Genomic DNA, 21796 nt, shown 5'->3' with positions numbered 1-21796 from the left:
TTTCTTTCTTTCTTTCTTTCTTTCTTTCTTTCTTTCTTTCTTTCTTTCTTTCTTTCTTTCTTTCTTTCTTTCTTTCTTCTATTGTTTTTAAATTTTACTTTAAGTTCTGGGATACATATGCAGAACATGCAGGTTTGTTGCATAGGTATACATGTGCCATGGTGGTTTGCTGCACCTATTAACCTGTCATCTAGGTTTTAAGCCCCACATGCATTAGGTATTTGTCCTGATGCTCTCTTTCCCCTTGACCCCCACCCCTCAACAGGCCCGGGTGTGTGTTGTTTCCACTCCCTGTTTCTATATGTTCTCATTGTTCAACTCCCACTTATGAATGAGAACATGTGGTGTTTGGTTTTCTGTTCCTGTGTTAGTTTGCTGAGAATGATGGCTTCCATCTTCATCTATGTCCCTGTAAAGGACATGATCTCATTCTTTTTTATGGCTGCATAGTATTCCATGGTGTATATGTGCCACATTTTCTTTATCCAATCTATGAGTGATGGGTGTTTGCGTTGGTTCCAAGTCTTTGCTATTGTAATAGTGCTGCAATAAACATGCGTGTGCATGTGTCTTTATCAGAGAATGATTTGGTGATTCCTGAAAAATCTAGAACCAGAAATACCATTTGACCCAGCAATCCCATTACTGTGTATATACCCACAGGATTATAAATTATTCTACTAGAGAGACCACAGGCCATTTTCTTTGCCTTCCTTCCTAGTCTGCCTCGTGTGTCCCATGTTCCCAAGCTTCCCAATCTCTCACATTGCACCTCCCTGCTCTTTGGCTCTGAGAGGGGAGCAAAGATGTTCACATCCTCATCAAATCAATCAGGAAACTGAGGCACAGAGATAGGGGCAGGGCGGAGCAGCAGCAGCAGAGCCGTGATGCAGATTCAGGCTTCCTGCTATGGAGGAGCCGTCTCCCGCCTGCCTCAGGCGAGCTCAGAGACAGGACTGAGCCTGACCCTGCAGAGGCCAACAGGAAGCAGGTGCTCACCTCCTGAAGCCCAAAGGGGCCAGTCCTTCATCCCAGTTAATCCCCCAATAAGCCTGTGACACTAGTGCAACCGTTCCCTCTTTCATATTTTTTAAATAATAGATTTTATTATTTAGGGCTGTTTTAAGTCTATAGAAAAGTTAAGCAGAAATGACAGAGAGTTCCCATACACTCCCTTCTCCCCCTCCTTCTTCCCCCACTGTTCATAAGATGCTTTGATTGGGCACATGTGTTACACTTGATGAGCCGAAGGTGGCGCGTTATGATTTACTCAAGTCCACAGTTTACCTTGGGGTTCGTCCTGTGTGTTGGATGCTCTCTAGGATTTGTGGACTGCCTGATGTCCTGGATCCACTGTTACAAGGTCCAACAGGATCATTTTGCTGCTCTCATCTCTCTCTTTTTCCAGTTTAAGTCATTGAAAATTGCAGTTCAGAAGATAGGTTTAGAAAGAGCTGGTTACTTTACATGTCAGCCTCAGCCTAGGATTCCGCAGGGAATGTGGCTTTGCATCTGAGCGGGATGGGGTCTGAGAGCTGCTGTGTGGCTCCATGGGGCCAAAACTCTGAGCAGCTACTTCCTTTCCCATCCCAGTGCAGGCTGCCTGTCTGTGAGCAGAAGATGCTAAGCCTTGCAGGGCGTCTCACGTGAGATTAAGTGTGTGAGGACAAGCACCAGGACTCACCCATGCTCATTCCCCACTTCTTCCCTAGACAGGGGCTCTTCCAAGGCAGGGCTGTTTTTATCATTTCCTGACCCAGTATCTGGCCAGTGGCTGGCACAGAACTGCCTCCTGATGTCAGTAGAGGCAGCCCTGTCACTCACAGAGCCAGGCTGAGCAACCCCTCACGAGTATCATCTCATTTGATAAACGTGTGCGGCATCTGTTGCTGTATCCCAGAGTGAAAACGGTCCCTGAAAGCCCCAGGCTCCAGAGGTACTTTGTGAAAGAGACCAGAGGAAAATGAAAGCAGAAGCTTGTGCCAGTCCTGAGGCCCACTAGACAAACGCATGCTCTCTGATGAAAAAAGGCAAACCCAGCCCAGTGTTTAAAGGGAGTCTTGGTTCCTATGGATGTGAGCAGTTAGAAAGGAAGCAGTTGCTGGGTGAAGGGAGGCCATTCCCCAAGACTGGACCCTGCAGCAGGACAGACCCCAGGGGGCATCTGGCACCAAGTCATCGTTCCTCTCTGTCTGGCAAAGCAATGCAGTGAAGGGAACTGGGGCGGTGGCGTCTGGGACACAGGAGGAGAGGCTGGACAAGGGGCCTATGAGCTCTGCAGGATGTGAGAGCAGAGGAAATGTGCTTTGGCCAAGACACCAGACAGAAGGTCCGGCTGCCAATGGTAACCACACATGCCATGACCTCATCTTCTCTGGGGCACTCGGAGGCCTACTGAGCAGGTCTGCTGTCCTCTCTACCCAAAACAGGCTCAGAATGCTCCCTCAGCAGGTGCCCCCTCACAGGCAGGCTGGCGACAAGGACACACTGCTAAGAGCATCAGCAACATGTTAGAACCTAAACTTGTTCTATTTTATTAAAAATTAGTCTTCTATGGTGCTTTATAACAAGCACTGTTCTGTTCCCCTTATAAATATTAACTAATTTACTCAACCTTATGAGGAAGTGCTATTATCATCCCCATTTTACAGATGGAGAAAATCAAAGCACACAAACATTACCTTGTCCAGGGCCCCTCAAGGCTGTACATGGTGGAGCTGGGACTGCAGCCAGCTGGTCTGGCTTCATGGCCACTACACTACACTGCCTCTTGTTGATGTTCTCTGGCAAGACCAGGGCAAGCATAGAACGGTGCTAAGGGGCTTCCGTCAGATCGTTGAAGAGATTGAATGAGCAAACAAGAGCTAATTCAACAATGAGGGAGCAGGTGAATGCTTGCTGGGTGCTCTGAGCAGAGGAGTAGGAGCCAGGAGGTATGGGGCAGATCAGGGCAGGTGGCAGCAGATGGAAAATAGTGTCAGCGCAGGCCAGGAGGCCTTCCATTCAGGTCAGTTCTCCCTGTGGGCAGCTGAGACCAGTCCTCTGGTGTCTTGCCCCTGGGCCTGAGCCTCGAAGCACATCAGATGGGGCACAGAGTGTGCCTGTGGCATGACTGAGTGAGGTGGGACCTCAGGAGGAGAACTGGGGCTGAGACACACAGACTGACTGCAGCAGAGGGGGCGGCCCCTGGGCAGTGATGGGGACCCAGACTAAGGAAAGCCAGGAAGAAGTTTGCACTTGATGCAGTAGGAATGAGGGAGGTATAAAGGCTTTTTGAACAGAGAAATTTCAGAAATGAAGCACTGAAACTTTTTAATGCACATCATGGATTTTTCAACAAACGTTTATTGAATTGGGTTGAATGTTAGGACAGAATTCTGATTGTGAATTAGGATTTGAGTCCCAACTTCATCTCAGATTCACTTCTTCCATCTAAACAAGCTCATTCCCTCTAAAGTTTTGGTTTTTTCACCAGTAAAGGAAAAGATTGGACCAGACATATTGGACTGTAATTGTTTGGTAATTGCCTTCTGCGTTTGTCTCTGAGGTTGTGTGGTCCCTAGGGCTAGGTAGGATCTCTCTTGCTTTCTGCCGTACCCAGCATAGTGCCTGATACCAGCTGAAGCTCCATACTTGTTGGATGAGTGACCCCTTGAACACATGCTCACCTGTGACCTCTCAGAAGTCTAGACCCCAGCAATCAACATTGACCCTTATCATATAGTGGGGAAAAAGCTAATACATGGGAAGGGAGAGTCAGGAACATTTCCTCTCCTCCTTATGCCTGGAATACAGGCTGTGGATGTCACTTTCCAGATTTGCAGGACTTGGTCTGACTCAGTTGGTGCCCTGCTTTCCCGGGTTACCTGAGACCTTAGAGGAAACAAACACGTTCATCCTAACAAATGGATCATAAGAGCAATCCAGAAAGTTCACAATGAGGATCATGTTCTACCAATGGCTTCACCAGTCCCAGAACACAAAATGCATTTGAAGAACTTCTGAACATTTCCACAGCTGGAAGAATAATTTGTATCATGATGCACTCTGAGCTAAGTGGAGTGCTCAGGCAGGCTGGAGACAAGGACACTCTGCTAAGAGCATCAGCGACATAATGTTAGAACCTAAACCTGTTCTATCTTATGAAAAATTAATCTTCCATAGTGGTTTATGACAAGCACTGTCCTGTTCTCCTTACAAATATTAACTAACTTAGTCAACAACCTTATGAGGAAGTGCTATTATCATCCCCGTTTTACAGATGGGGAAAATCAAAGCACACAAACATGAACTTGTCCAGGGCCCCTCAAGGCTATAAATGGTGGAGCTGGGACTGCAGCCGGCTGCTGTGGCTCCATGGTGAGACTGTGGTGTTCTCTTCAACTTTGTGATTACTAGACTGGGGAATCAGGATGCAAGATTTTTCTGTTTTTTCTTTTCTTTTTTCCTATTTGGGAATATGGGTCGTATCAGTAGTTTCTTGCTGGATGCTGAATCCTGTGAATCATAACTATGGTGCCTCATGGAGAAACGTGAGGGGTCTGGAGCTCAGGGAGTGGGCTGGGCTGCTGACACACACAGAACTGTCACCAACAGGTAGGTGGTAATGAAAGCCATGGAACTTGATGAGGTTCCTCGGTGCAAAGTCAGAAAGGAAGAATGGGAACCTCAGATGAGATGAGAATGAGATCTGGTGTTTCAAGGTCTGATAAAGGGGACAAGTTAGTAGAGCAGTTTGACAAGGATTTACTGAATTCACAAGACAACCAGAAGTGTATGTAATGTATCAGAAGCCTAAGGAGAAGAGCATATTTTTGCTATACTTGCTTGTATCTAGATCATTTTATTAAAAAAAAATAGTGCTGAGTTTTCAGCAAATGTTAATTGGATTCTATGAAAAAGGAAAGAGATCAATTCAGTCGCATGCTAATAAAGGCTTCAGATGATGAGGTGAGGGGATGGGTGGGATCCATAGCCCCAGCCTGGCCTGGCCATTGTCAGGGACAGCCACCTGCAATAGTCAAAGGCATGGGGCAGTTCACCTCCTTCCCACTGATTGGCCAAGCTAGCGGTGGACCTGAAGATATGCTGCCTCTAATCTGAGCAAGTCCCCTCAACTAATGACAGGGAAGCTGTGGCTCAGAGAGTTATAAGGACACGATCAAGGTCTCCTAGCTGGCAAAGGAGAGGTACAAAAACATGATCAAGTTCTCCTAGCTGGCTAGCATTCAGGCCTGTGTGTGTCTGGTCTCAAGGCCCATGCTCCTCCACTGTTCCTCACTGTATTTGGAACCCACAGTCCCGACCTGTGAGGACAAGAGCCCAGAGCCCCTGGAGGGACCACATACATTCCTGCCCTAGACAGCACCATGATTTTCAAATCCAAGTTTGCAAAGTCACAAAGGATAAAAGGCTTTCCTCTTTTCTGAAGGGTCCGGAGAGGTGAGTGGCAACTGGGGGCTGCTGGACCAGGTGGCAGCTCTGACCTGGGTGCAGACCCACATCCGAGGATTTGGCGGGGACCCTCGGCGCGTGTCCCTGGCAGCAGACCGTGCTGGGGCTGATGTGGCCAGCATCCACCTTCTCATGGCCAGCGCCACCAACTCCCAGCTTTTCCGGAGAGCTGTGCTGATGGTAAGTGGTATGTGTTCTACCTTCAGTCTTACTGCAGATATGGCTGGGGGAGGTGGTTCTCCTGTGCTTCAGAAGTCTAGTTGGTTTCAATTGCTTGGGTTTCCCTTGTCCTTTGTCCTGAGTGTGGATTCTGCTTGGAGTTTTCCATGTATGTGTGATTTCACGATGCTAACTTTTTCCCACTCATGTCTGAAGTGCTAAAAATTTTAGATGGTAAAGTGTTTCTATTTCCTGAGAGTGGTTCATTAGGATTTAGTGATCTGAACCATCTATTATCTCTCTTGTCAATGAATGATGGCAAAGAAGACAACTCACTGCTTGCAATTCTACTGAATGGTGTGAAGTGCCGGCTATGTGAGGATGATGATGATGGTGATGAGGAGGAAGATGTGGTGGTAATGATGACGATGATGATGGTGATGATACAATGATGTTGATGATGACAATAATTATAATGGAAAAAGTAACCTGGTTGGCCACTGCATATGCCCTGATATTTATTGATCTGTCATTGATTAGTTTCTAATTTTATGGCACATCCAATTTGTGCTAGATGTGCTGTGCGAGATGCTGGAAATGCCATGAAAAATTATACATAACTCAGTTCTTAGGAAGCTTGTCATTACTGGGGGTTGAGGGACAAATGCTTAAAGTAGATATTTACAAGACAATCTTCGGGCAGCCCAAAGAGAAGGCCCCAATCAAGCATAAGGGAAAGAGGGAGTTTGGATCAGCACATCCCTTGAGGGGAGTGTCTGAGCCAAATACTGAATGCTGGGTAGGCATTTACCTAGAGACAAAGTCCTGGCAACAGGGAAAGCTTGGAGGACAGAGCCCTGTGGGGTAGCAGTGTGGAGGCAGAGAGAACCAGACCGCTCTGAACAACTTGGGTTTTATCCTGAGTCCATGGGGAGCCATCAAAGTGGTTTTGATTATTTATTTGTTTGCTTGTTTGTTTTATTTTATTTTATGATTTTAACCACTTTAAGTGTTCCATTCATTGGAATTAAGTACATTCTCAATCTTGTGCAACCATTACTACTATCTATTGCCAGAAGAGAACCTCTGTATCCATCAACACCCACATCTCCTCATTCTCTCAGCCCCTGGTAACCTCTACTCTACTTTCTGTCTCTATCCACTTGCCTGTAGTAGGTACCTCATATTAGTGTAATCATGTAAGATTTTTCCTTATGTATCTGGTTTATTTCACTTAGCATAATGTCTTTAAGGTCCATCTATATTGGAGCAAGTGTCAGAATTTCTTTCCTTTTTATGGCTGCATAATATTCCACTGTGCAGAGGGACCACATTTTGTTTATCTACTCATCTGTTGGTGGACATTTGAGTTATACCTTTTGCCTATTGTGAACAGTGCTGCTGTGAACATGGGTGTGCCATCAGAAGGCCTTTAAGCAGGAAGGAAACGTGCTTACAGCTGCCCTTCAGGACAACCTCTCTTAAAGCTGGCTGAAGGACGAATTTAAGAGGAGCAATGCTGGAGGTGGAGAAAGCAATTAGGATACTGTCAAGTTAAGGAAAGATGGAGAACGACTAACTGCACCTCAGCCTTGCCCAACCTTTTAGGGATCCAAACTCTTGATCCTAGGAGGGTAGGAGAAGAGTGATTGTTTGGGCACAACTGATGCTAGATCAGCATTGTCACCATTGCCAACAGTAAGCTGTGTCACCTGCCATGCATCTCTCTCCATCAGCCACAGGAGCCTTTCATGTTCCTTGGAGTCCATGCTCTGTTCTGGCCCATACAGGCAGTTTCCTTTGCATGCAACAGTTTTTCCCCATCCCCCTCTTTGCCTTCCCTACTTTTTCTTTAGAGAAGCCTTCCTGACTTTTCAGCCTAGAACTGAGCACTTTTTACATGGCTTGTGCTGCCTGTACGTCTCCTATGCAGCATTTACCAGGATTTCCAACAGTAAGTAATTGCTCTTAGTGCCAAAGCTGCTGCCTCACAAGACTGCAAGCTCCAGCCGAGCAGGGGCTGGGTATACCTTGCTCTCCATGGGACCCCGAGCACCCCCACACAGCACATCTTAGAGTCCGTGGATGTGCTGTAATTATTTGGGGGCAGCAATGAGCAGATGACTGGGGGAAGATTCAGCTGTTGCTCTCAGGGGCCCAGGGACCCACAGGATACACCAGCTCCCTCCCTTCCACCCCTTTCTTGTGAGTCTTGTCCTTTGATTCCAATTTTCTGCATTCTGTCCCTCTGAAGTTGATCCATCTCAGTGGCAGGAGAGTTGAGCGCTAACATCTTTCAGTTCCTGGTGTTGAAAACAAACCCATCCTGCATTGAATTGATCCTGGAGAGATTTCTCCAGGGTCCTTTCAGAAACCAGACACTCATTAGGACCCAGGAGATGCCAAAAATACCTTCCAATGGGCTCAGAAAGCAGATTTTTTCTTTTTGAGGGTTTAGGTGTTTGGGGAATTTCAAATACTAATCTGCTTTAACAAATGGCAGTGTATTTAAAAATAAACCTTTCCATCTGTTTTAGCCATTTGGAAGCAGCTTTTACAACTGCTTCCAGCAGTCCTTGGGATGCATGTGAAATTATTTGGAATTGAGAGAACTAAAATACTTCAATATATTAGCAGTTCTTAAATGTGTTCTTTATCAACAGATGTTTGCGGAAATGAATATGAGTTGGCAGTTTATTCTAGGATAAAAATCTTAAGTCTCTCTGCAAATCTTGGGGCCAGAACTGTTGAAACATTGGTCAAGGGAAAGCCTGTGATGATAATGAAGAACCTGTATTCATTCAGCACATCTGAGACTGCAAAGCACTTTCGGTGTCTTATCTCACCGATTCCTTGACTGATTGGCATGGGGACTTTATTTTATTTTTCAATCTAGAGATAAGAAATCTGAGGTTCAGAGAGATTTAGTGACCTACCAGAGAACACACAGTGAGGAAGAAGCTGTGTTAAGGACTAGAACCTAAAGCCAAGTCCTGTGTTTCCCCACTCTGTGATGCTGCCTCTCCAGGAATTTGGGACTCTCTTGGGGTATCAAGGTGTAAGGTAAAGAGCCAAAGCCTAAGATCAGATAGGCCTGCATGAAGATCCTAGTCTTGGAGAAAACGCTTCACCTATCAAATTAAATCAGTGTGATGACTTCTGTCTCCCAAGGTCTCGAGATATTGTCAGGACTGATGATTTGCAAAGTGTCCTGCACAACATAGGAACTCAAGAAATCAAGCTCCTCTTCCCTCTTCCCTTGCCAAGGGAAGGCAACTCCAGACAGAAGTATGTCCTAGGGTATTTCACCCGTTCTGGGGCTGGGTTGGAGGATGAAGGATGACTTGTTGCAAACATGCATCCTGTGGCTCTGTCCCTGCACAGTCTTAAGACGAAAGTCATGTCCTCTGTGGTTTGATTCATGAACCCAGAACACATTTCCCTTGCTGTTCTATGGCAGCGCCCCAAGTGTGCATTCCTCAGGGTGAACTCCTGGCCTCAGGAATCAGTCTCGAGCTAAATTTTCTGGTCTTGTTTTTTACTCCATTCCTGCATGAATCCTACATGAATTCTACACTCCAGGCTTATTAACTATCACCCTTTTGAGGAAATGCCGTGCCTTCCTCCAGGCCTTTTTGTCTCTGTTCTGTGTTCAGCATATCCAATATCCACCTGGAAAGTTCCTGCTGTCCTTCAGGACTCAGCTGAAGTGAAGCCTCCAAGCCTTTCCTCATCTCTTGAAATAGAAGGAAAGAATCTCACCTTAGTGAAAACACTTATATGTAGCAATTCTTAGGAACGGTGCCTTATTTTACATGCTTGTTATTTTTCTAACATCTCTCATTCCAATTCTACTATGACTAGGTGCTTGAAAACTTATATGAGTTTAATGCTTTTAGTGTTTCCTTAACATTTAGCACAGCACTTGGTTCAGAGACAGTGCTGAGTTCCACTAAAGTGATGAGAGAGATGGTGGTTTGGGCCCAGAACACTGTTCTCTATTGTTTTTGCAGTATATCTCATAGTATGAGCATGCTGTGCTTGTCTATTCAGAATTCACCAAGATATTCATGAGTTTTGATGCTTCTGTATATATTTTAGAATAAGTTTATTGAGGTTTTATTCTAATATTTTTGCTGAGAGTTTGAGTGACATAGACTTGGTCATTAATTTCAGAAAAAATATCTTCGCTGTAATGATGTTAAGCCTTGCATTCATGAATCAGGTAAACACTGTAACCGTGAACATAGTATTTTTGCCTTGTTAGGTCTTTCATGCAGTTTTGAACATTTTTTAATAAACGTTTTGTGAAATCATTGTGAGGTAAGTTCCCATACATACCGTCATCTGGCTGGTATTGTTGATGCTGTCTTCTTTTCTATTGTATTTTCCAGGTTGAAAATACTAGTGTTAGGAAATAAGTGGATTCAGCAATTTGCTGAGCTGTTTTGTCACGTCTAATGCTTTGCCTGTCAGTTTCTTTGGGTTTTCTATGAAGTTTCCTCATTATTCTGCAAATAAGGGCAGGTTTATTTCTATACCTATTGAAATGCTCAGTTGATATAAGAAGGAGACCCAGTACTAAAGCAGTTTAGTGGATAAATAAGTTCCTTTTTTTTTCTGTCTCTCTCTCTCATAACATCTGCCAAGGTGGGCAGTCCAGGTGTCTCTGGATCACTCAGGGCTCTGGTTTCTTCTGGATATTTCTCTGCTATTTCTTAAGGCCTTCCTCATCTGCATGGTTGAGTTTAGGCTGCCAGGGGTTCCAGATAGTAGGGAAGGGATGGAGAGGAAGGAGGACCACACCTGCCATCTTAGGGCTTTGCTGGCAAGGGGCACAATCCCTCTTCAGGTATGGTTACAAGCAGAACTGCATTTGATTTGCTTTTGTTCTTCATCACCTTTCTTGATCATGCTTGTTCATATTTTTATCACATTAGTCTACTTAAACAATGTTTTGCTTTTTAAAATCTGCTCTATGGCTGTGTTTTCAGAACTCTATTTCACTGATGTATTATATTATCTTCTACCTTCTTCTCATTTCTTTGGCTATCTATTGTTCCTTTAGCTTCTTAAGTTGAAAGTTAAACTCATTACTTTCATTCTTTGTTTCCTGATCAATTTATTTCAAGCAATAATTTACCTTCTATTTTATCAGCTACAGCCATGAAATTTTGAAAAGTAGCAATCTGTCATTTATTTATAATATTTTATTTGTTGCATTATTTTCTTCTTAACCTAAGGATTTTTTTTAGACTTTAGATCCCTAGAATTTTTAAATTTTTATTCATCACTTTGGAATTTGATTTCCAATTTTATTACTTTATTATTGTAGAGCATGAGTTGGAAGATGCTGACTCTGAAATTTATTAGTACTTTCTCTGTGACCTAATACATTATCCATTTGTTGGCAGAAAAGTTATATAGTGTTATCAAAATCTATCTACCTATTTATGTATTTACTTATCTTTGCTTACTGAATTAGTTTCTGAGATTTGTATGTTAAAATCTCCAAGTAAAATTATGGATTTATCTATTTGTCCCTGTTGCAGTTGCTTAATATATTCTGAAACTATATCATCCCATTAACATACATTGAAATCATTTTTTCTTCTTAATATATTGTTCCTTTTGCACATCTCTATTTGCTATTATGTAATTTATTTTCACCTTAAGTCCCATTTTGTCTCAAAAATGGGACCACAGGTTTTCCTTTCATTCATTTTTGCATTAAAAATTTTTGCATTAAAATTTTTTGCCCATTTAGTTTCAAACTTTGTGTGTCAATAGACAATGCTGGAATTTTAAAAATGTGTCCTTCACACAGCATGATCTTTCAAACATGTCAGTGAAATGATCTTATCCCTACTTGTATCCCTTCAGTGGCTCCTCGTGTCTCCTAGAACTGACCCTATGCCACCCTCTACCCTCTAGGGCACTGCAGGACCTTCCTGATACCTCCTACTCACATTCCATGCTTCCCTAGTTCCCTCAGTGTGGCCACCCTGCCTTCTTTTAGCTCCTTCAGCATGCAGTCTTGCTCCTCCTGCCTGCAGGAATTGCCCCATTATTCCTGCTGACTCCATACACTTCCTAGATCTTTACAGCTGTTTGCTGCTCACCTTTCAGGCCTCAGCCCAAACATTGCCTCCGCTTGGAGGCCTTTCCTAAGCCTGGACCTGAAGGATGCCCTGCCTGCCAGGTGACTGCTTAGAGCCTGCCCTCACCATCATTACCAAGCATCTTGTTTATTTATGATGTCAAACTCCATGATATCAGAGACCTCATCTGGTTTTCATTGCTACAGCCCCAGTCCCTGAGCAGTGTCTATTTAGTAGGTGTCCAGAAATATCCACAGAAAGAAATTCTTGGAAGAATGAATAGCGCAGCTATCACAAGTAATGTGCAGAAAATCTGGGCGAGACGTTTTTGTAACAATCGTTCAGAATTTGGTCTTTCCTTCAATCCCTTAGACCCATCTTCAAGTTTCATGAGACACCCCCCAGAGTCATACGCTGTGGTTTTTCTTAGGGCCACACCTAAAGAAGATGCTGAGCTACTAACTGGCACCGGGTTTCTCTGGGTAATCCTTGCTCCTCTCTCTCTAGTTGTACATTTATTTGAGTATTTGAAACCCTCAGAGCTTCTGAATGAACCACCCATCCCCCTCAACCCAGAAACTCTCCCTACGTGCTAAAGGTTAAATATGTATTAGGTTTATTTTAATCAGGAATAAATACATGATTTAGCAAAGTGTAATGCTTCCCACTTAGAAATCCCTCTGGGTGCTCCCCAAACATTCCAATCACATTCTTCACCACAGAAAACAATACATAAGAACATAAGATGCTGTGCAGACATCTGGAGTTCAGGGGGTCACCCTGCCTTATGTGGGAAGTCAATATCCACAGTGTTACATTCATTTCTCATACGTTGGCTGGTTCCTTTGAAATAGCCGTTTGGAATTGTTGGGGAAACCACAGATGTCTCCTTGTATAAACACACTGGAATCTATGATACAGAAAATCGTGTAACTGCACATACACATACCACTAGCACGATGAGCTCAGATGGACGGAATGCTTATGTGAGCAGACAGACAGGGAGAGATACTGCAAGCATGTTCCCCTCCTTCCCCAGGATCCCTTTGAAACCGAGAAACATGAGTCATAGATTCATCTGCAGCCCACTCTTTTCCTAGCAGGATTTGGATGGCAGCTTCTCCTTCTCTGGCTATACATTGTGTTTTCTCCCTTGTCTCTTAAAATTATGTGTGACATCATTAATCCACTTGAACTCCCCATCTTTCCTGGAGTTCAGCATTTTTCCTCATATGGATGCCAGATCCTTCTTAGAATAAAGTACTGGGTGAGTTAATTCTTTAGACTGCGTCCATTTCTTTAAAAAAAAAAAAAAAAAATCCAACTATTCTTACCTATCCGATCCAGCCAGCCCTTCCACTCTGAAGAGCAGCTGGAGAATGAGCTCCTGAGTGTCTCTCACCTGTCTCCAATTCCATCCTAAGCCATGAGCTGATTTCTCTTTTTACACGTTTGTTTATACATTTTTTTCCCTGTCTACACTGTGAACACCTCTGTTGGGGGTTGGGACTTAAGCATCTTTTTTGTTGTTGTTTTCTGGTTTTTTTTGGCTTGCCTGACACTTTACACAGAACTTAATGCAATGCCTATTCAGGCAATAAATGAATAGTTGATGCATTCATACAGACAAGAACCCCAGCATCTCAGAGAAGCTCTGTCTGTGCTGCAAAGCCATGACTGCAGACATCAGGGAAGCTGGTGCAGTTCTAGGCTCGTCCCCTTGATTTCCCTGCCAGCAGCCCTCCTCTCATTCTTCTGGCCCTCTGCAGAATCAGGGGGGCCATCTGACTTCCACCCACATGGTTTTGGTGCAGGAGCAGGCCAAAGGTATCTCCCAATTGAAGGCTAAGAAGTCCTTTGGGCTAATGTTTAGTGTCACGAAGTTCCTTTAAAAAGAGAGGAAATCATACCAGAGGTCCCTATGGATTGGGTAAAGTAGTTCCATTCAGGGCACCCATCTGCAAACCCAGACCTTCTGCCAGGTCACAGCTTTTGTTTCCTCTCCCTCTCAGGCTTGCCCATAGAGAAGTGCTCTCCAATGACCTCAGAGTACTATCTGGACAGGTGCCGTTCCTTGGAGAACAGTCCTGGTGCACTTTCTTGTGCGAGTGGCTTTGTCCTTCCCACACACACAACGTGTGCATACATACATGCTGGGCTCTTCCAAGCATTGCCTGACATGTCATGATCCAATGTTTCGTGATGTCACAGCCCTGATCAGACACCAGGGAGGGGTTCCTTTGGTCACGATGTGGATAGAGAAGATGTGAATTTGAGTCTCCATGTGGCTTCTCTTGGCTTTTAAAATATGTGAGGTTCCCGGGGATCAGGGAACCTTGTTTTCTGCAAGATCCCAGACAATAGTTGGAACTTCTATTCCTTTTGGGCATGAACCATTGTGTCTGTTCTTGGCTAGTCCTCAAAGTAAGGTGGTGATGAGAAGAATGAGCTCTTTCTCTTGCTGCCACCATACATTAGGGAGACGCTTTTCTTCTTTCGATCAAAGGAAGTGTTGTCCTCACTGGTCAGGGACAGGTAAGAAGCTATGCTTTCTCGAAGGCCATAGCTGAAAAGGGATTCATCTACCCCAAGTGGGTTCTCTGTTCCCTCAGGGTTCTCATGCAGTCTGTTGGTCAGAAGAAAAGGGGGCAGAGAAAGGGAAAAAAGAGAGTCATAGAGAGAGAGGAGGGAATAAAGGGCAAGAAAATGAGAACAGCAGGAAAAGAAAAACAAAAATCCTGGTGACTATTTCTCTAACTTATTATAATTTTTATTTATTTATTTTAAGGTGGAGTCTCGCTCTGTTGCCCAGGCTGGAATGCAGTGGTGCAATCTCTGCTCACTGCAACCTCCGCCTCCCTGCCTCAAGTGTTTCTCCCACCTCAGCCTCCTGAGTAGCTGGGATTACAGGCATCCACCACCACACCCAGCTAATATTTTGTATTTTGGGTAGAGACAGGGTTTCACCATGTTGGCCAGGCTGGTCTCAAACTCCTGACTTCAGATGATCTGCCCACTTTGGCTTCCGAAAGTGCTGGGGTTACAGGCATGAGCCACCATACCTGGCCCTAACTTATTCTAATTATTACCCTTACCTATTATTCTAACTACTCTAACTGCAATTATTCTAACCCATTATTTTAATTCTGGTTCTTACATTTGTGGGCTATATGATCTTGTACAAATCACTTAACCCATCTGAACCACTCTTTTCTTGGATGGCTGACACTTCCAACTGTAAGTTTTAGTAAAAATTAATTTTTGTTATTTACAAGAAAGAGTAGTTTTCTTCATGTGTCACATACTTTTGATCTCTGATTTTCTTCAATTTGCCAGTGAGATGTCTGGATTGATACTGAATTATTAAGATAACCCACAAATCCCAAACTACAGATATCCTTTAAAATTCCCAGGCTGACAATGGAATAAACAGAACAAATCCACGAAATTTTTTTTTATCTTAGAAAAGACAAAGAAGTCACTATAGGATTCTGCTGATGTGTTTAAGCTTTGTGAGTGGATTTTAAATAATATTAAATTTACACAGGATGTGTTAGTTTCTAGTATCCTAACAATCAGAAAAAGAAAAGTGGTATATTTCAGCTAGAATGTATACTGCTAGCATAGAATAAGGACTCAGTAAATGTTTGCAGAAACACGGGGAGCTGCCACACACATCGTGAGGCCTGAGGCTGCCCCTGCACCCAGGGATTCCTTTGGTCTACACTTGTGTGGGGTGCTCACCCCCTAGTTTCAGCAGGGCTGGCTGACCCTGGCCATGGTTTTCATGTACTAGGCACACATACTGTTTTGTGCTCACATGTTCACGGAGCACTTGCATGCACACACACAAACACACTATACTCACCTGGACATTCTCCTCCAGTCCACGGTCTTCTGACGCAAGGTGACAGGTGAGTTGGAGGCCCTCACTGCTGGGGCAGCCGTGCTTTGTGTCAGGCAGGGTGTGGTGAGCACACAGCACAGGCCATCAGCCACCTCTGAGGAGGAAGCAGACAGCCAGTCAGGGACCCTGGATATGCCTCAGCCAGGGTGGGGTTTGGGCCTGAGACACCTACCAGTGCAGCTCCCTGGCTGTTGCCATGGGGAACTGGACCTGAGATTTCAAAGGGGCATGGTAGGTAGTGGCAGTGCTGAAAGCCATGTGCCCAACTGTTTGAGAAATGTAAGCATGCCCTGGTATACTCTGCACTTAGCCAGGCACGGGCAGAGGGAGAGGTTTAAGATCCAGTATCAACCAAGCTTGAGTTTGAATTTTAGCTTTACCCCATAGTAAATTACCAAGAACTTCTCTGAGCTTTCCTTTCCTCAACTGCAGAATGAAAGAAATGAGGGAACAAGTGAGTGCCTGCAGAGGCTGCAGCCTTCCAGGGTTTCCTATGAAGGCCCAATCCATTGACCTCACAGGGTGTGAGAATGGGGCTGAGTACAACACTGATCCCCACAATTGTGCATTTAGAATGGCACAGGTGGACTAAATTTATCTCTAGGAGGGAAGATAAACAATGAAAGAAGGAAGGAAAGGAGGGAGGGAGCAGAGGAGGAATGAAAGAGGGCGAGGAGGAAAAGCAAAGGTGAGAGGGAGAAGGAGGAAGAGGAGGAGGTGAAAATAGCACAAAAAGTAGAAGACACAGGAAGGGAGGGAAGAGAAAACAAAGATAAAGAAGGCAAAGACAGAATGCAGACAAAGAAAGAATGAAAATAATCTTTCACTCTAGAGGCTCACGCACAGAAAGAATAAAAATTAAATAAACCTGTTTCTTTTTTCCCTTGCATGAAAATCTCTGTGTAAAACGTCTGACTCTCAGGGTCCCCCGTCTTTCCAGGTACATTACAGTGTAGCTTCTTTCTCTTGGAAGGCTTCTCCCTAGCCCATGTTATCATGAGAAAGACTTGATTCTGCTGTACTCAGCCATCTTAGAGATAGAGGAAATTCTGTGTAGTCTTGTTCAGGCTGAAAACCCCAGTGCTTCTCCTGTGCCCCGGGGGGAGAAGATGTGGCCAAGGGGGTGAGGTGCCACGGGCCTCCAGCAGGTCTAAGCCACCCCTGGCCTCAGAGCCAATCCACCACCAGGTTTTAGAAAGCACATCACCCCTCTGACAGGCCCCACTTCCCATCTGATTTATGGAGTGCTCTCTGGGGCATCCTTGCCAAAGAACGAAAGGAATTTGTAGCGGAAGAAGCACACTCAGCGTGTCACAGGGCGGGCAAGCCAGGAAGACCTTGTTTCATGGTTTTCAATCTGACTTCAACTGTGAACTCCAATGTCCACCCACACAGGTGCCCTTGGAGAAATGGGAGGTGAGACCATGAATTTAGAGGGAGATTTAATTGGATGGGAATCTAAAATAATGACCTGTCATGGGTTGGAAATGGAAACGACCTCCCAGGTTATGAGGCGAGGAAGATGAAGTCAGATGCAGAGGCTGGAGAGATCAGCTGCAGTGTGCAGCACCGGCAGGGGACACTCCGTGAGTGTCCTTCCTTAGACAGGTTAATACTCAGCGTGAAAAATACATGTTGACAAAGAGCAAAAGAACCACCACTCATAAGCACATAACATGAACCCAGCACTGAGCTAGCCTCGGCCCCTGGATCTCATTGAGGCCTTGATCAACTTGTGTGGTCAGTATTGTTTTTTATTTTATTTTATTTTATTTTATTTATTTTTTTAACAGACGGAGTCTTGCTCTGTCGCCAGGCTGGAGTGCAATGGTGCAATCTTGGCTCATTGCAACCTCTGCCTCCCATATTCAAGCAATTCTCCTGCCTCAGCCTCCCAAGTAGCTGGGATTACAGGCACATGCCACCACGCCTGGCTAACTTTTTGTATTTTTAGTAGAGACGGAGTTTCACCACATCGGCCAGGATGGTTTCAATCTCCTGACCTCGTGATCCACCCACCTCGGCCTCCCAAAATGCTGAGATTACAGGCGTGAGCCACCACGCCCGGCCATCAGTGTTTTTATACCCATTTTGGGGAGGGAAAAACTGAGCATCCCAAGGTGAAGTAACTTACTCAGGGCCATAGAAATGTGACCAAAATCAATCTTATTGACTCATTCTAAAAGCAACTCATTGCCTCTTAAATAGAGAAGAAAGACATCCTCCAGCTGTCCCTTGGGTTCAGACATGCTGGTCTATTTCACCCACGTCTACATGGTTCATCACAATGCACATTCCTCTGCACCTTTAGGGTCTAACACCTCTATATTCAAGGGTTCCTAGACCCTTAAGGTCCCCAGCCCTTGATTTTCCCAGCCATATTTTAGAATTCATTTATGCCCCACACACTCTGTTCTCCCAGTAACCACCATGCATGGTGTACTTTAGGTGCCACATTTTTCACATGTATCTTTTTTTTTTTTTCAATTGGACTAGCAGCAATCCTGTGAAGATTATTGCATTTTAATCCCCATGTTGCAAATGAAAAAACTGAGCCTCTAAGATGCCAAGTAATTTGCCTAAAGGCATATGATAAAAATTATAAGCAACCTGTTGTTAGATGTCTATTCAAACCCCTGGTGCACAATTCCTCTCATTCTGTGTCTTTTTTTTTTTTTTTTTTTTTGTGAGACAGAGTCTTGCTCTGTTGCCCAGGCTAGAGTGCAGTGGTGCAATCTCGGCTCACTGTAGCCTCTGCCTCCCAGGTTCAAGCGATTTTCCTGCCTCAGCCTTCCGAATAGTTGGGATTACAGGTGCCTGCCACCACACCTGGCTAATTTTTGTATTTTTAGTAGAGACGGGATTTCACCATGTTGGTCAGACTAGCCTCAAACTCCTGACCTTGGGCGATCTGCCCACCTCAGCCTCCCAAAGTGCTGGAATTACAGGCGTGAGCCACCGTGCCCAGCCCATGTCTTTAGAATGAATCCAGTGGAGATAAAAGTGGCCGTGTGGCTTCCACTTGGAGATTCTCAATGGGGCATAGGAAGCACTTCAGGTTTTTACACCTTTTCAGTTATTCACAGAGGTGAACAGATGACTGTAATCCACTGAGTGGTTCGATGACCAGGAACATACCACGGGAAGGCGCCAGTGCTGCACTGGGGTGAGATAGTCCCCACGGTCAAGCAGCGGCAGGTAGATTTGGGTAGCCTGGTAGCCTCATGGCCTCACGGTCCCTAGAAGCTTTGCTAGGACAGCATCCTTCTCATGTTTGCTTTTGTCTATGCAAAACTTATGGTCTCCACACCCCCTCCGATGGTTGTTATTAAAAGTCAAATACCACAACCAACCTTTTCTTACAACCAATATAAGTTGGCTGTTTCCAGGACTCCCTTCCTCTTTCGGTTTTACCTGGCTGCTCAGTTTTCAGATATCACAAGTAATATGTGTTATTTGTTTTGCATCTGCTCTGTGGTAGACTATGCTGAACACGCTACATGAACGATCGTGTTTAATATTTATTCAGTCATCTGCTGGGAGCCTGTATTCACTCACCTCCCATAAATGGGGACCCCAGGTTCTGAGGTCCCCATGCTGACTTTGCCCAAGGCCTCACAAGGTACAGATCTGAGCTTGGACCTCCCTCTCCTGAGCAGCCATTTCTGCTTCATGCCCTGCTGCTTCTCATGGGCCAGCTGTGATAACCAAAGTCCTGTGGACCTATTTCTACTTGAAATGCACTTTGCTTGCTCAGTTCAAGACCACATATACAAGAGAATGCCAACAAAGTTGCCCCAAGCATGTGAGGTCAAGCATCCTGAACCCAGAAGGGAGAAGATGCTGTCAAAGCAAAAGCAACTTCTTCCTTTCCTCCATGCAATATGCGAGTAAGTGGGGAGGACGCTGATGTTCCACTGGGTAAAAGTGGCTGGTATTTAATGGGAGCTCATGGTTATGGGCCAGGCACCCTCCCCACTTTCCATGAACTGACTCTGTGGACCTTCATGGTGTCCTTGGGAGAGGAAACTATTCGTGTCTGCCTGGCACAGATGAAGAAAGTGAGACACAAACAGCCAGCCTCAGGCTGCCCAGCTAACACTGAGTGGATCTGGGATAGAAACAGAGCTTCCAGAGCTGCTTTTAGGAAATTTAGCATTTAGCCAACTGTTCACAATTTCTCCCTTTTCTGTAGGGTAAAGTTCCGACTCCTGAGCTGATGTTTGGGCCTTTCACAGTGTAACTCAACTTTCTCTCTCTGGCAGTATCCTACACTCTTTCAGCCACCAACACCACATGATGCTTCCTTTATCTCAGTGGAGGCTCCCCGTCTTATCAGCCTAGGAGAATTCAGACCTCTCTCCTGGGTCTGTGATGGGCACAAAAATGAGTTAAATGTAATTCCTAGTCTTTAGGAACCTGTTGAGGAACACAGCCCAGCACACAATTAACCAGGCCACGCAGGAGCATGATCGGAATGCTGGGAAAGAAACCCTTGGCATGCTCTGAGCACAGTGAAGACAGGCAGCCACTGCTAACTCCTACAGCTTCATCGCAGAGGCGATTCGTGTTGGCCTTGAAGGCCAATGAGGATTTTGACAAGCAGAAAAGGGAGAATGAATGATACTCTAGAGCAGAGCCCCAGAGGCTTGAATATGTATGGCCCTCTTAAGGATGTGCAAGCTGGTTGCAGTTGTGAATCTAGGCACACCCTAACTTGTTTAATGCACAGGTCAAGAGAGGGCAAATTTGAGATTAGCTGCATTTTGCTTATTAAGGCAGCATATGCAAGCAATCTGTTTCAGTCTGAAATTTACAGTCTGAATTAACAAGAGAGCATATCATGAAGGCAGCATGGGCAGAAAGCAAGAGTAAATCACTGCATTTATTGGTGACCCCTCTGCATTCTAGACAGATAGCGCTGCAGAGCAATTAGCTAAGAGGGGTTCCACCATCACAGTCGCTCCAGACTGAATGTCTCTTACCAGAATAGTGGTTCACCAGGTCCTCCAGGCACTGGAAGGTGAGCCTCGGGGAAATGTAGTACCAGTTGTTGGGCAGGCGGAAAATGCGGTAATGCTTTACTTGCCTGTGTCTCACCGACAGTGAGTAAAACCCTGCAGGAGGTGGAGAAAAAGTCAGTGGGTTCCACCTGTCCTCACCCCAAGGCACCCAGTTAACCAGCCCACCACCACTGAGGCAGGGATACCTGCCCACCCTTGGGATACAACAGTGATGCTAGGACACAGCCCTTCCCTCCACTAGACCCTTCTCTGTTTAGGTGTTGCTTCCTGTTAGAGACTGCAGGAGTGTATTATTGTGTCAAAGCAGATGTGTTCATCATATGGTCCTTACAGGTTTTTAGGAACACAGGTTTCATCCTCTTGGCTTTTTTTTTTTTTTTTTTGAGTCTAGGTCTTGCTCTGTCACCCAGACTGGAGTGTAGTGGCGCGATCTCAGCTCACTGCAACCTCCATCTCCTGGGCTCAGGGGATCCTCCCACCTCAGTGTCTGGAGTAGCTGGGACTACAGGCATGCGCCACCATGCCTGGCTAATTTTTGTATTTTTTGTAGAGATGGGGTTTTGCTACATTGCCCAGGCTGGTCTTGAACTGGACTCAAGTGATCCACCCACCTCAGCCTCCCAGAGTGCTGGGATTACAGGCCTGAGCTACTGTGCCCGGCCTCGTCCTCTTTGCTTTTTGAGGCAAACACATTGAGGTGCTTCCATATCCTAAGGCCAAACCAAATGATTGTAATGTGGTTGCAACCTGGAGCTCCAGGGTCCGTGGTGGTTTCTGACTCCTTCCCAAGTACACTCCAAGATGTCATCCCTACTGTTTTCCAGCCCCTGTCCCACCAGTGCTGCCACAGCACACATTTGAACAGGTCCTTGCAGTTATGCCCCCTCTTTCTTTGTCTGTACTCTCTCTGACTTATGCTTAGTCTTCTCCGAAATTTGGAGCAGTTGAGTCATCTTTCTGGGTATCCATAAGAACCACGTGAAAGGCGAGTTATTGCTCTTTGAGCCTCGTTAGAGCAATGGCCTGCTATGGGTTGGTAAGAGTAGAACCGTGGGCATGTGCCTCGATTTCCCCAAGTGCAAAATGAGAGAACTGGATGTAGGCCATGTTTCAGGGTCCTCTCTTGCTCTATCTTCTGGGGTTCCAGGAGA

General features: G+C 45.2%; 2 protein-coding genes across 6 annotated transcripts in view; one reads left to right on the top strand and one right to left on the bottom strand.

The window, feature by feature from the left end:
* Positions 1-21796, top strand: part of TG (thyroglobulin) — a 272792-nt gene that overhangs the window by 159247 nt on the left and 91749 nt on the right. Inside the window, exon 41 of the mRNA XM_011938150.1 lies at positions 5432-5634. Coding sequence (XP_011793540.1) covers positions 5432-5634 — 203 coding nt within the window. The remainder of the gene's footprint in view (positions 1-5431; positions 5635-21796) is intronic.
* SLA (Src-like-adaptor) overlaps positions 12305-21796 on the bottom strand; it is a 66956-nt gene continuing 57464 nt past the window's right edge. For 4 of the 5 annotated variants that reach the window (XM_011938153.1, XM_011938152.1, XM_011938155.1 and 1 more), the window contains 3 exons: positions 20607-20738; positions 15583-15715; positions 12305-14340 (listed from right to left, as the gene is read on the bottom strand). In XM_011938153.1, coding sequence (XP_011793543.1) covers positions 14127-14340; positions 15583-15715; positions 20607-20738 — 479 coding nt within the window. In that variant the 3' untranslated portion in view covers positions 12305-14126. The remainder of the gene's footprint in view (positions 14341-15582; positions 15716-20606; positions 20739-21796) is intronic. The other variant, XM_011938154.1, reaches the window with a different exon arrangement.

The sequence above is a fragment of the Colobus angolensis genome, unplaced genomic scaffold (assembly GCF_000951035.1).
Source record: "Colobus angolensis palliatus isolate OR3802 unplaced genomic scaffold, Cang.pa_1.0 Scaffold17, whole genome shotgun sequence".
Taxonomy (NCBI): domain Eukaryota; kingdom Metazoa; phylum Chordata; class Mammalia; order Primates; family Cercopithecidae; genus Colobus; species Colobus angolensis.
Note: the sequence above shows the minus strand (reverse complement) of the source record. Positions and strands in the feature narration are given on the sequence as shown.